At 46.1% G+C, this 11,622-nt stretch overlaps 1 protein-coding gene across 5 annotated transcripts in view; it reads left to right on the forward strand.

The window, feature by feature from the left end:
* The first annotated feature begins 456 nt into the window (after nt 1-456).
* Nucleotides 457-11,622, forward strand: part of LOC147033820 (disintegrin and metalloproteinase domain-containing protein 12-like) — an 868,480-nt gene continuing 857,314 nt past the window's right edge. For 2 of the 5 annotated variants that reach the window (XM_085871429.1, XM_085871449.1), the window contains exon 1: nt 457-893. Coding sequence is in view for 3 of the 5 variants with exons in the window: in XM_085871421.1 (XP_085727547.1) it covers nt 806-893 (88 nt within the window). In the remaining 2 variants the exon portion in view is untranslated. The remainder of the gene's footprint in view (nt 894-11,622) is intronic. The other 3 variants (XM_085871421.1, XM_085871402.1, XM_085871411.1) reach the window with 3 other exon arrangements.

Genomic DNA, 11,622 nt, shown 5'->3' on the forward strand with positions numbered 1-11,622 from the left:
ACACAGACAGAGACACAGACAGAGACACAGACAGAGACACAGACAGAGACACAGACAGAGACACAGACAGAGACACAGACAGAGACACAGACAGAGACACAGACAGAGACACAGACAGAGACACAGACAGAGACACAGACAGAGACACAGACAGAGACACAGACAGAGACACAGACAGAGACACAGACAGAGACACAGACAGAGACACAGACAGAGACACAGACAGAGACACAGACAGAGACACAGACACAGACACAGACACAGACAGAGACACAGACAGAGACAGAGACACAGACAGAGACACAGACAGAGACAGAGACAGAGACCCCCCCCCCCCCAGACAGCCCTCCTCACCCCCGACTGCTCTCAGAAAGAGGGACAGATGGACAGACCCCCAGTGCTAAAGGGCCGTCGGGATCGCGACGTCTGTTTGCAATATCCGGGCCGGACACGGCTCAGCGCCACTCCGGCCGGCACAGCACAAGAGACGCAAAGTAGCGAGTGGGACCAACAGAGGGCGGGAGAGGGGCGCAGGGGGTTGTCTCTCTCCCCCAAGCCCCGCCCCCCTCCACTCCGCGCTCTGATTTACTCCGGTCGCGCGACCAGTCGAGCGGGCACGAGCGCGCGAGAGTCCGACGAGCGCGGAGCGCGGGAAAAGGGTGTGAGGGGACAAGAGGACGAGAAAAGGCCGAGCCGGAGACGGCTCGCCGATCGTTTCTCCCCGAGACCCCGTCATCGAGCCGGGCGAGGCGAGCGCGTCGATCCGCCGGCTCCGGGTGATGTCCGTGGCCGCCGAGCCGCTGCCATGGTCCGCGGAGCCCCGAGCAGCCCTGGACCGGCTACTCATGCGCTTCTCCTGATCTCCTCCGCCGCCTTCAGCTTGCTCTCTGCGGGTAAGGCGCCACCAGGGGGGGGGGGAATCCCTCCGATTCGTTCTTTGCATTTCGAACAACAACAATAATAATCATAATAACAACAACAAAACTTCTCCGTCTGGTTCGGGTGAGTGAGTGCGTGCAAGGAGAGTGCGGAGTCTTTGGTGCCCCGCACACTGACTCAGGTCACCCATGGGGTCCACCGTGTCCCCCCACCGGTCCACCGTGTCCCCCCACATCACCACTTACTCTCCTTCCGCGTCATGTGCTCCGAACAACGGGAATCTTACACACACACACACACACACACACACACACACACACACACACACACACACACACACACACACACACACACACACACACACACACACACACACACACACACACACACACACGACGCCGACAAAATACCGCACACACAAACCAATGTTGATATGCGACGGACGTCGTAGATGAGATGGATTTGAAAAACTTTAACTTCCTCAGCATCAAGAGTCTCAAATAGTGTTTGTGTGTGTTTTAATTAATAAATGTTTGATATATAAATATATTTATATATATTTCACATTCGCGATGTTGACCTTGTGAGAAGACAATGTAAGAGTCTTCCCAAAGCACCTTCCTTTGTACAAACGTAACCACCTCCTACATCTCACCAATATATGGACAAACCATCTCCTACATCTCACCAATGTGGGTACAAACCATCTCCTACATCTCACCAATATATGGACAAACCATCTCCTACATCTCACCAATGTGGGTACAAACCACCTCCTACATCTCACCAATGTGCATACAAACCACCTCCTACATCTCACCAATGTGGGTACAAACCATCTCCTACATCTCACCAATGTGGGTACAAACCATCTCCTACATCTCACCAATGTGGGTACAAACCACCTCCTGCATCTCACCAATGTGGATACAAACCATCTCCTACATCTCACCAATGTATGGACAAACCACCTCCTCTATCTCACCAATGTGGATACAAACCATCTCCTACATCTCACCAATGTATGGACAAACCACCTCCTCTATCTCACCAATGTGGTTACAAACCATCTCCTACATCTCACCAATCTGGGTACAAACCACCTCCTACATCTCACCAATGTGGATACAAACCATCTCCAACATCTCACCAATGTGGATACAAACCACCTCCTACATCTCACCAATCTGGGTACAAACCACCTCCTACATCTCACCAATGTGGATACAAACCATCTCCTACATCTCACCAATGTGGGTACAAACCATCTCCTACATCTCACCAATGTGGGTACAAACCATCTCCTACATCTCACCAATGTGGGTACAAACCATCTCCTACATCTCACCAATGTGGGTACAAACCACCTCCTACATCTCACCAATGTGGGTACAAACCACCTCCTGCATCTCACCAATGTGGATACAAACCATCTCCTACATCTCACCAATGTATGGACAAACCACCTCCTCTATCTCACCAATGTGGTTACAAACCATCTCCTACATCTCACCAATGTGGTTACAAACCATCTCCTACATCTCACCAATCTGGGTACAAACCACCTTCTACATCTCACCAATGTGGATACAAACCATCTCCAACATCTCACCAATGTGGATACAAACCACCTCCATCTCACCAATGTGGATACAAACCACCTCCTACATCTCACCAATGTGGATACAAACCACCTCCTACATCTCACCAATGAGGGTACAAACCATCTCCTACATCTCACCAATGTGGGTACAAACCATCTCCTACATCTCACCAATGTGGGTACAAACCACCTCCTGCATCTCACCAATGTGGATACAAACCATCTCCTACATCTCACCAATGTATGGACAAACCACCTCCTCTATCTCACCAATGTGGTTACAAACCATCTCCTACATCTCACCAATCTGGGTACAAACCACCTCCTACATCTCACCAATGTGGATACAAACCATCTCCTACATCTCACCAATCTGGGTACAAACCACCTCCTACATCTCACCAATGTGGATACAAACCATCTCCAACATCTCACCAATGTGGATACAAACCACCTCCTACATCTCACCAATCTGGGTACAAACCACCTCCTACATCTCACCAATGTGGATACAAACCATCTCCAACATCTCACCAATGTGGATACAAACCACCTCCTACATCTCACCAATGTGGATACAAACCACCTCCTACATCTCACCAATGTGGTAAACAAACCACCTCCTACATCTCACCAATGAGGGTACAAACCACCTCCTACATCTCACCAATGAGGGTACAAACCACCTCCTACATCTCACCAATGAGGGTACAAACCATCTCCTACATCTCACCAATGTGGGTACAAACCACCTCCGACATCTCACCAATGTGGATACAAACCACCTCCTACATCTCACCAATGTATGGACAAACCACCTCCAACATCTCACCAATGTGGGTCCAAACCACCTCCTACATCTCACCATTGTGGGTACAAACCACCTCCTACATCTCACCAATGTGGGTGCAAACCACCTCCTACATCTCACCATTGTGGGTACAAACCACCTCCTCCATCTCACCATTGTGGGTACAAACCACCTCCTCCATCTCACCAATGTGGGTACAATGGTATATTTGTGATGTTCCTAGGATTGTGTGTGTTTTTACTCGTTAATCACAGCCATCACGTTCAAAGCCGATGCTTTAACTGGTTAATCATGGTCATCACCTCACATCATGAGATTTTGAACCTCAGCACACGAGATGGTAATCAGGTTTGAATTGTCGGTGTTTTGCACATCAGGGGGTCATAACGTTTGAATTGTTGGTGTTTTGGACATGAGTGGGTCATCAGGTTTGAATTGCTCATATTTTGGACATGAGGGGATCATCAGGTTTGAATTGCTGCTGTTTTGGACATGAGTGGGTCATCAGGTTTGAATTGCTCGTATTTTGGACATGAGTGGGTCATCAGGGTTGAATCGCTGGTGGTTTGGACAGAAGTTTCTCATTCCGTCTCCTCTCCGGTCTTGCCCCCCACCCCCCACACCCCCCCCCCATATTTCCTCAGGGCGCTCAAGTTCCGCCAACAACCCCCTTCTGCTAAAACTCCCAAAATGACGAATCACTGCTCACCTTCACTCTTTCATTCCTCTTTTTTCCCCACCTTTGGAAGAAACTCCCACACTCTCTTCAATCCCATTCTTCCCTCCAGGTCTTCAAAATAGCTGTTCACCACCACCTCTTATCTTCCCCCATCCAAAACCTAGATCTTTTCTTCCCCCGTTAATCCACCCCAATCCTACCTCCTTCAAATTCTCTACTTTCCTTCCTGAAAGTCCCTGTAATGTCCATCTTGTATTCCCCGTGTTCCTCGCCCCATCCCTCTCCCTTCCACAGATCTCCTGATGTCTGTTCCCTACTGCTTTGTCCTTCCCTCTCCCACGCCTCTTGTCTCATGCCCCCTTTGCTGTGCGTTGTGTGTTAACTCTCATACGAGCCTCAACAAGGTATACAAAACAAACAAAAATAAGAGTGAGTCATCAGGTTTGAGCCGCTGGTATTTTGGACAAGAGGTTTGTGATGAGTTTGTTCGAATTTCAGGTTTTATTAAATTTGCTGAAGTTGCACAAATTGTCCTAATTTTTAATTGACTTTTAAACGCATTAAAATACTGGTGACGATGATGAACTGTGCCTTTCATTTGAATCCTTCAGTGTTCGCACGATGCAGGTTTCATTCTTAAACAATAAAATTCATCTCGGGCTTTTGGAGGAGCTTGTTCACAACACACAGGCCAAAGACATGAGACAACGGTGCACTGTGAGATGAATTACCATGACCTCAGAGTGGACAGTGGACAAACACTTATGGGACACGAAATTCAAACCTGGGTTCTATATACATCATGGGTCATTGGATTGAGATGGGAACACAAATAGGCCATCCTGTCTCTCGGTTTGTAGGTAATATCATGGACACTAGAGCTCTTAGACATCCCTGAATGTTGGGTTGCAGCTATCGTGTGCATATTGAGCGAGTCGTATCACTAAATCAAATGACCTCCAGACTCGAGTGTCCGTGTGACATAGACCGCTTTCCTTGCTTGTCGCGTTTCAGGGCGGCCCCTCCTTGCAGCGCTCCTTTATTTCAGCTTCATTACCGTCGTGCGGTCCCACAGGCTCCCCGTGCTGAACGAAAACGAGGTCCCGCTGTTGATGTTTCTCGCACGCCACTCCTGTCCTCTCTTTGGCTTTCTGAGGATGAATCTCCAATGATCTTTGGTGCGTGCAACCATTGGAATCGCCTGCAGTGTGGTCTGGCAGTTGATGTGAACTTGTACGATTCGAATGGAACTATTCCAGCTTCCTAACCTTTCCTGAGTAGCCAATAATGGTGAACTGACACCTGGCTAAACACCCTGCTAGCTCCACTGACACCAAGCGAGCCAGCTTGAGTCCGGCGTCGCTGGCTTCCTGGGTTTGGTTTGAAAGTCCAATTTTGTTTTGACAAGCTAATTGTACTTCCATTATGCTTTGACAGAAAATGATGCCCAGTTTCAAATTACAAAGCTTGTGATGTGTAACCACCACCATCACCACCACCACCACCACTGCCATCAACAACAATAACAAGCCATGTATAATGATGAAGGTTCTAGAAGAAGAATCACATTTCTACAGTTTTTTTGAAAAAAAATTGCCACTCAGGAAAAGTGCTGCTGTCAAGATGGTGCAAGGCACCCTGGTGTGGGAATACAACTGTCAACTCCCAAAGGATCTTTACTTCCTTTCTGAGAAAAAGGGGGTTTGCTCAGAGGAAGGATGCTGCATCGATTTCAGGATGGTTTTAAATGACACAAAATTCAAATAATTTGAATATGTTGAGCATAGCCAAACCAGACGGTCCTCGAACACTCGTCCTGGCTCGTATGAAGTATGGACCATTCCGGTCGATGAGAAGCTCAGACAAAACCACCAGTGTAAGCAATTACAGTCGATAGTGCAGGCGCGTCTCTGGCTCCTGTGAAAATTCCAATCTGTCGATGAAACCTGTACCTGTTCTCAAGAAAGGTCACGCTCGTCCCTCACATCATCATTCTAAGAATGCTCGAAGACCTCATAATTTCACGCGATTGATGTTGACGTAATAACATTGGCCAATGTTGGTTAGGGTAACCCCTCATGGAGCTGAAACTGCAATCGGATCCCGGAAATCTGGACGTTGATTCAACGGTTCACTCTTTCATCTCGAGGAATGAAGAAACTGTCGCTTTATGAAGGACAATCGTCGCACTCGTTTGGTCTTTTTGAATGTATCTCTTTTTTTTCAAGTGGTCAAAGGCTCATTTACAGGTTGGTGGGATTGCTTGGAGGTACATGCGTACCCCTTTGACCCTTCCTGGGTTCGAACCTCAACCTAGTTTTAAAGCCCCCTCTGATGTTTCACATGCAGGATGAGCCATCGACGTGTGTCCCATCAATTGGCAAGATGTTAATTTGGAGGACCCATCTACCAGCTCGTTGGAGGACACTAAAGATCGCTCAGTGTATTTCCTGAAGCGTCGGCTCGTTATCGCCTAAATCCCATGAACAAATTACGAATTCCATTCTGTGCGACTGCCCAGAAGTCCTTACCAAGGGACTGCTTTGGCAGCGCCAACACTCTGTACGGAGTATGGTTCATGGATGGCGATAAAGGCTTATTGAGGAGCATGAATTGCAAGGACATTAATCGACGAGGGACAAAAGCAGATTTTAACCTAGGTTTATCACGAGCAAGGAACACAGGTGTTTAGGGAACACTAGCAAGCAACCCATCTTCCACGGTTAACGGAGAAATTCTAAGTGTATCTGGGAGCGGGGGAGGGAGCAAAAGTTTTCCCTGAATTTTGTTTTCAGAGTCAAAAACACCTCTTCTCTGCTATCATCGAAACTCACCCACTTCTGCAAAATATAAGGGTGACTCTCACTCAAATCTCTTTTTGAAAAGTCGCGACATCATTGAGCTTCACCTTATGTTGAGAAGAAAACGTGTTTTTTCACACCATCATTGGAGGAGACAATACCTCGTGCGATCTTGATGTGACATTACCTACATGGACTGAGACGAGAGGGATTGTGTGATTTACGCTGTAAATTCCCCCCCCACCCCCCCCCCCCCCGTGAACATGAAGCGAAAAGCGGGGTTAAGGAATTGGTGTTCATCCATCTGTCCGTCCACAAACGTCAGTTTATGATCGAGGATCAACTTTATTCAATCGGAAAACAAACCTGTACTACTTTGGCTTTGACTTTGTCCCGATCGCAGGTGCGCGGAGAGGAGTGAGATAATTGTTTTACTCTGCTTGTCAGACAGTCAAACAAAATTGAAAATCATGACAAACAAACAGGAAACTCGATGATTTTAAGGACGTCATAAAGGACACAAACAAAACGCACAAAAAAACGAATATATCTTGTTAGGATAGTTTGTGATGTAATAACTACTGTGTCAATGATGGTAAACAGTGGTAAATTCAGGAATCTTATATATACATTCGACTTTTACAATCTTTATTTTAATTAAATTGAATTTTATATTTGAACACTCCAACTGCGTCTGCGGATGTCCTCCTGTAGTTGGTTACCTTCCCGAGGAGGTTGGTCCACCAGACGGCGGCACTCTACTTCGGTTAACCTGAGGCGTTCCCTTGGGGTGGGTGCCTGGAATGACCTATCCCTAAGAGATGGGGATGGGTCAGGCATCTGTTTTGGGGGATGGCCAGACGGACTGCAGACGGATGGCCAGACGGACACCGGCGGAAAGTGGACGCAGCGAAGCGCTGTGGCGCGTGTCCCCCATGAATGTGTATATGTATCTGAACACTACGTGGGGTAAGGTGTTCTCTGAACTGTCCAGTTGTAAATTACAATCGCTGCCATTCAAAAAACAATCGCAACCCCCACCAAATTACTTTCCTCCAATCAGCAGTCTCTTTGCTCGAAGGCCATTTCTTCACTCGTCTCACTCACAGTGAATGCCTGTTCAGAGCAGGCTTTTGGATTTGTCTCGACAGTGATGTCAGGCTCATGAAGAAGCTTGTACATACATTGCGAGTCGGACAAGGATGTTGAGAGGTAATTGACAAATGAACACAGGATGTCTATGGATGTTGAATCTGTGATCTGGGATCTGGGATCTGAGTTCTGAGACGTGTTGAGATGGAATATGAAATGAGAGAACCATGGTTTGTTCCACAATAGAGATGAAAATGGATACAATAGAGATACCCTCATGATCCACCATGTCCCCCACGACCTGCCATGCTCCTCACTGGCCCACCTTGAACAACTGATAAACGATATTTACTCCTCAGAACTGAGACCAACTTCCCTTTTCCTTTGTTGTTTCGAATTGGTAGAATCGACTTTAGTCCTCATTGCTTGTTGGCTGAGCCTCTTCTTCTGAACAATGGTTCAGCGCAACCACATTTATTCAATGTCATATATTTAAAAAAAATAAAAATAAATATATATATATATATATATATATATATATATATAAAAATATATACACACTATTATTTGGCCAACTCGAGAGATAGCTGGATGGCATTACGTTTACAAACGATGAAGACGTCAAAGCAATTTTTTTCTGAATTGGCTGTGCACTCATCCTCAAGATTCAATGCAGATGGCGTTCTGGTGCCACTAAGTCAGGAACCCAAGTGTGTATGTTTAGCATGAGAAGTCTTGAGAAATTGGCGACGTTAATTAAGCACGTTCCACCATGCACACACTGCCGGCATCCTGAAACCACCCACTTGTGAAGATAGCAGCCAACAACACCAACTTATACACACACATGGAGGTGGATACTTTGAGACCTGGAAGGGCTCTGTTCCACTTTCTGAAACACGTATTTGGATATAATGACCGTGCACGCACGCACGCACGCACGCACGCACGCACACGGCAGTTTGACAGAAGATGGAAGTCACATGATGGCTTAGCAGGAAGCAATTATGTCTGTGTCGCCAAGGATGGAGGAGCAAATAATTAGAGTAAATATTATTTGATATTAACTTAAATATCTTGTTTTATTTTACAAATGAATGACAGTGAACCAAATCTTGTAATTGGAAATGCATCGTGCTGAATGAAAGAATCATCAAACTCGAAGGGCACTCGGTAGAGCACATGCCCTCCACCAGGCCGATTAGTTTGTTTTGTATCCCACTTGAGAGGCCGGATCTGGATTCTTACCTGAGCTAAAATGTAATCGGCTTGTTCTTGTCACCTAACCAACTCGTCCACCAAGTTTCGTCCGAATCCTGTCCATAATTTTTTGAGATATTTTGACATCCAGACTGACAGACAGGGGTGAAAACATAACCTGCATCCACCTTCGGTGCAGCAGGTAACAACAATGATTACAAAAAAAGCACATTCCCCTCAAAGCTGTCTTGCCTGGGTTCGAATTCCAACACAGCTACAAACTGTCATCTCGGTGTTTCACAGGCAGGGTGATCCATCGATGTGTGTGCCGTCCCTCGGATGGACGACAAACTGGTGTCCCATCTGACGGAATTAGTTGGTGGACGTTAAAGATCCCACGGTGTCATTTGCAAAGAGTAGGTGAGCTATCGCCAGCACCATGAACAAATTACAAATTCCTGCCCTATCCAGCCGGTTCATGAAAGACTTGAGCCAACCTTCCCACGGCCAACCCCAAAAGAAAGTGGGAATAATTGTGGCCGTTAAGGAAGAAGAAAAAGAATGATTACAAAAAAAGGTCCTGATTTTATATGATAATAATCATCATCATCATCATGAAATACCAATGATGTAGTGATTGCTGGAGGTGACAAGAAAGCAGATAAAATAATTATTAAAATCATAATCACATCAGACTCGGTGGCCTAATGGTTCGAGCGTCTGCTCTGAGTCTGGAGGATCAGCGGCTCAAAGCTTCTCGGCTGAGTTCATGTCAAAAATTTAAAACAACGGAATGTGCTGCTTCCTTGCTTGTCGCTCGGAATTTTAAGGATGCTGAGTGCAGAGAGAAAAGCAATGTAATCGGGAGGACCTTGCTGGTACCCAGAGTGCTCCCCATGTTCAGCATCGCCGTGTTTGTGTGAAAATCAAGTCTGTGGTCGTCTCGTGCATCCCAGTGTGTGCGTGAGTGTGACTTGTGTTGCAGCTCCTTCAACTCCATTAAACCACAAACACAGCCTGCTGAACCTCATCACTAGGTAGCGTGTCACAAAGATGTATTGTGGAAGCAAAACCCATTAACCATCGTAGTTTCTCTTTCCCCCAAACCCAACCTGATGCCCTGGTAAAGGTTCCTGCCATCTCGTTAAAACGTTCTTTTAAAAAACCCTCCATAAAAGACAGACGTACGTTATAAGCATGTGACAACGACTCTTCACGACTGCATTCAGCTCTGCAGATAAGACCATCCGTGCCGTTCACATTCTGCACATGGAGACTCATGATGTCGGAATTTTCTTTCATGGGCTGCATCCCATCCTCCCACCTTCCCATGGTGCAGGTAACTCAGCCAAGATGATCATTTGTTATGATTTAGATGTTATTAGCAGATCAGGTTGCAGATTGGTAGTTACTGTCTGATGGAAAATCCATCCTGAAATCCCTATCCGCTTGTACCGTCCACCTGTTCGCTCCTCGATGTTGTCTCTGTCCAGGTTTTTCATCTTCCCTCGCAAAACAAATCTTCTTTGGATGCAAACAGGTGCTTCCTTGGTTCATTACCGTACGCTCGATGGTACGATAAAATCGCCTTGCTTTGACAAATTGCGTATTCTTCCCCGATATAATTTTATTTTTACATTCGTCTGAGGCTCATTGTGGAGCACGTACTTGAATTGCACATTAGTCGACATTGGGATATTCTGGCATGAGTTATAAGGACATTAGTGGATGATCAACAACTTGTGCTATATGGAATTTGAACCAGAACGAATCTACATCATGAGCCACAGGTTCATATGGGAACACTAACAGGCCAACCAAATGAAGGCTTTCCCTTTCCACGAGGAAAGGTCCACTGTTGCCATAGAAACGCAATTAAATGTAAAAAAAAAAACCCCACAAAATTCTGGTCTGCTTCTTCTTCCGATATATCAACCCAAGGCAGTTTTATATCAGTTGGTCCCAGCATAATGTGCCTGATTGCTGCTGCTTCCTCATTTATTTTCCACATCTCATCCTCAATGAATCTCTCTTTTCTTTTCATTCCTGTTGAGTGAGGCTAAAACCTTTGTTGTCTTCATCCGAGGCCTTAAATTCCTTACCTTTGCCCGCCGAAGATGGATGGAGGTTATGTTTTTCACCCCTGTCTGTCCTCTGCCTGTCTCTGTCTGTCTGTCTCTCTGTCTGTCTGTCTGTTTGCTTGTTTATTTGTTTGTGAACAAGATATCTCAAAAAGTTGTGAACGGCTTCGGACGAAACCTGGTGGATGAGTTGGTTACTTGACAAGAACAAGCTGATTACACTTTAGTTCAGGTCCGAATCCAGATCTGGCCTATCAGTGGGATATAAAACAAATGTAAACTAATCATCTTTGCGGAGATGTGCGTTCTACCGAGTATCCTTCCAGTAGTTTTACCATCCTCATAACTTGCCTCTGTCTCAGTAGATTTTCTGCCTGAGAAAATGCTTGCAAGATGTTCTCCATTTCTTCCCAGTTTTTCCATCGCAACAGAGTCAGCCAACTTTAACGAGCGATAAAGCCTGACTTTAGCAATTT

This window comes from Eptatretus burgeri, chromosome 1, assembly GCF_056783735.1.
Source record: "Eptatretus burgeri isolate ZD-2024b chromosome 1, Ebu_testis_v1, whole genome shotgun sequence".
NCBI lineage: Eukaryota > Metazoa > Chordata > Myxini > Myxiniformes > Myxinidae > Eptatretus > Eptatretus burgeri.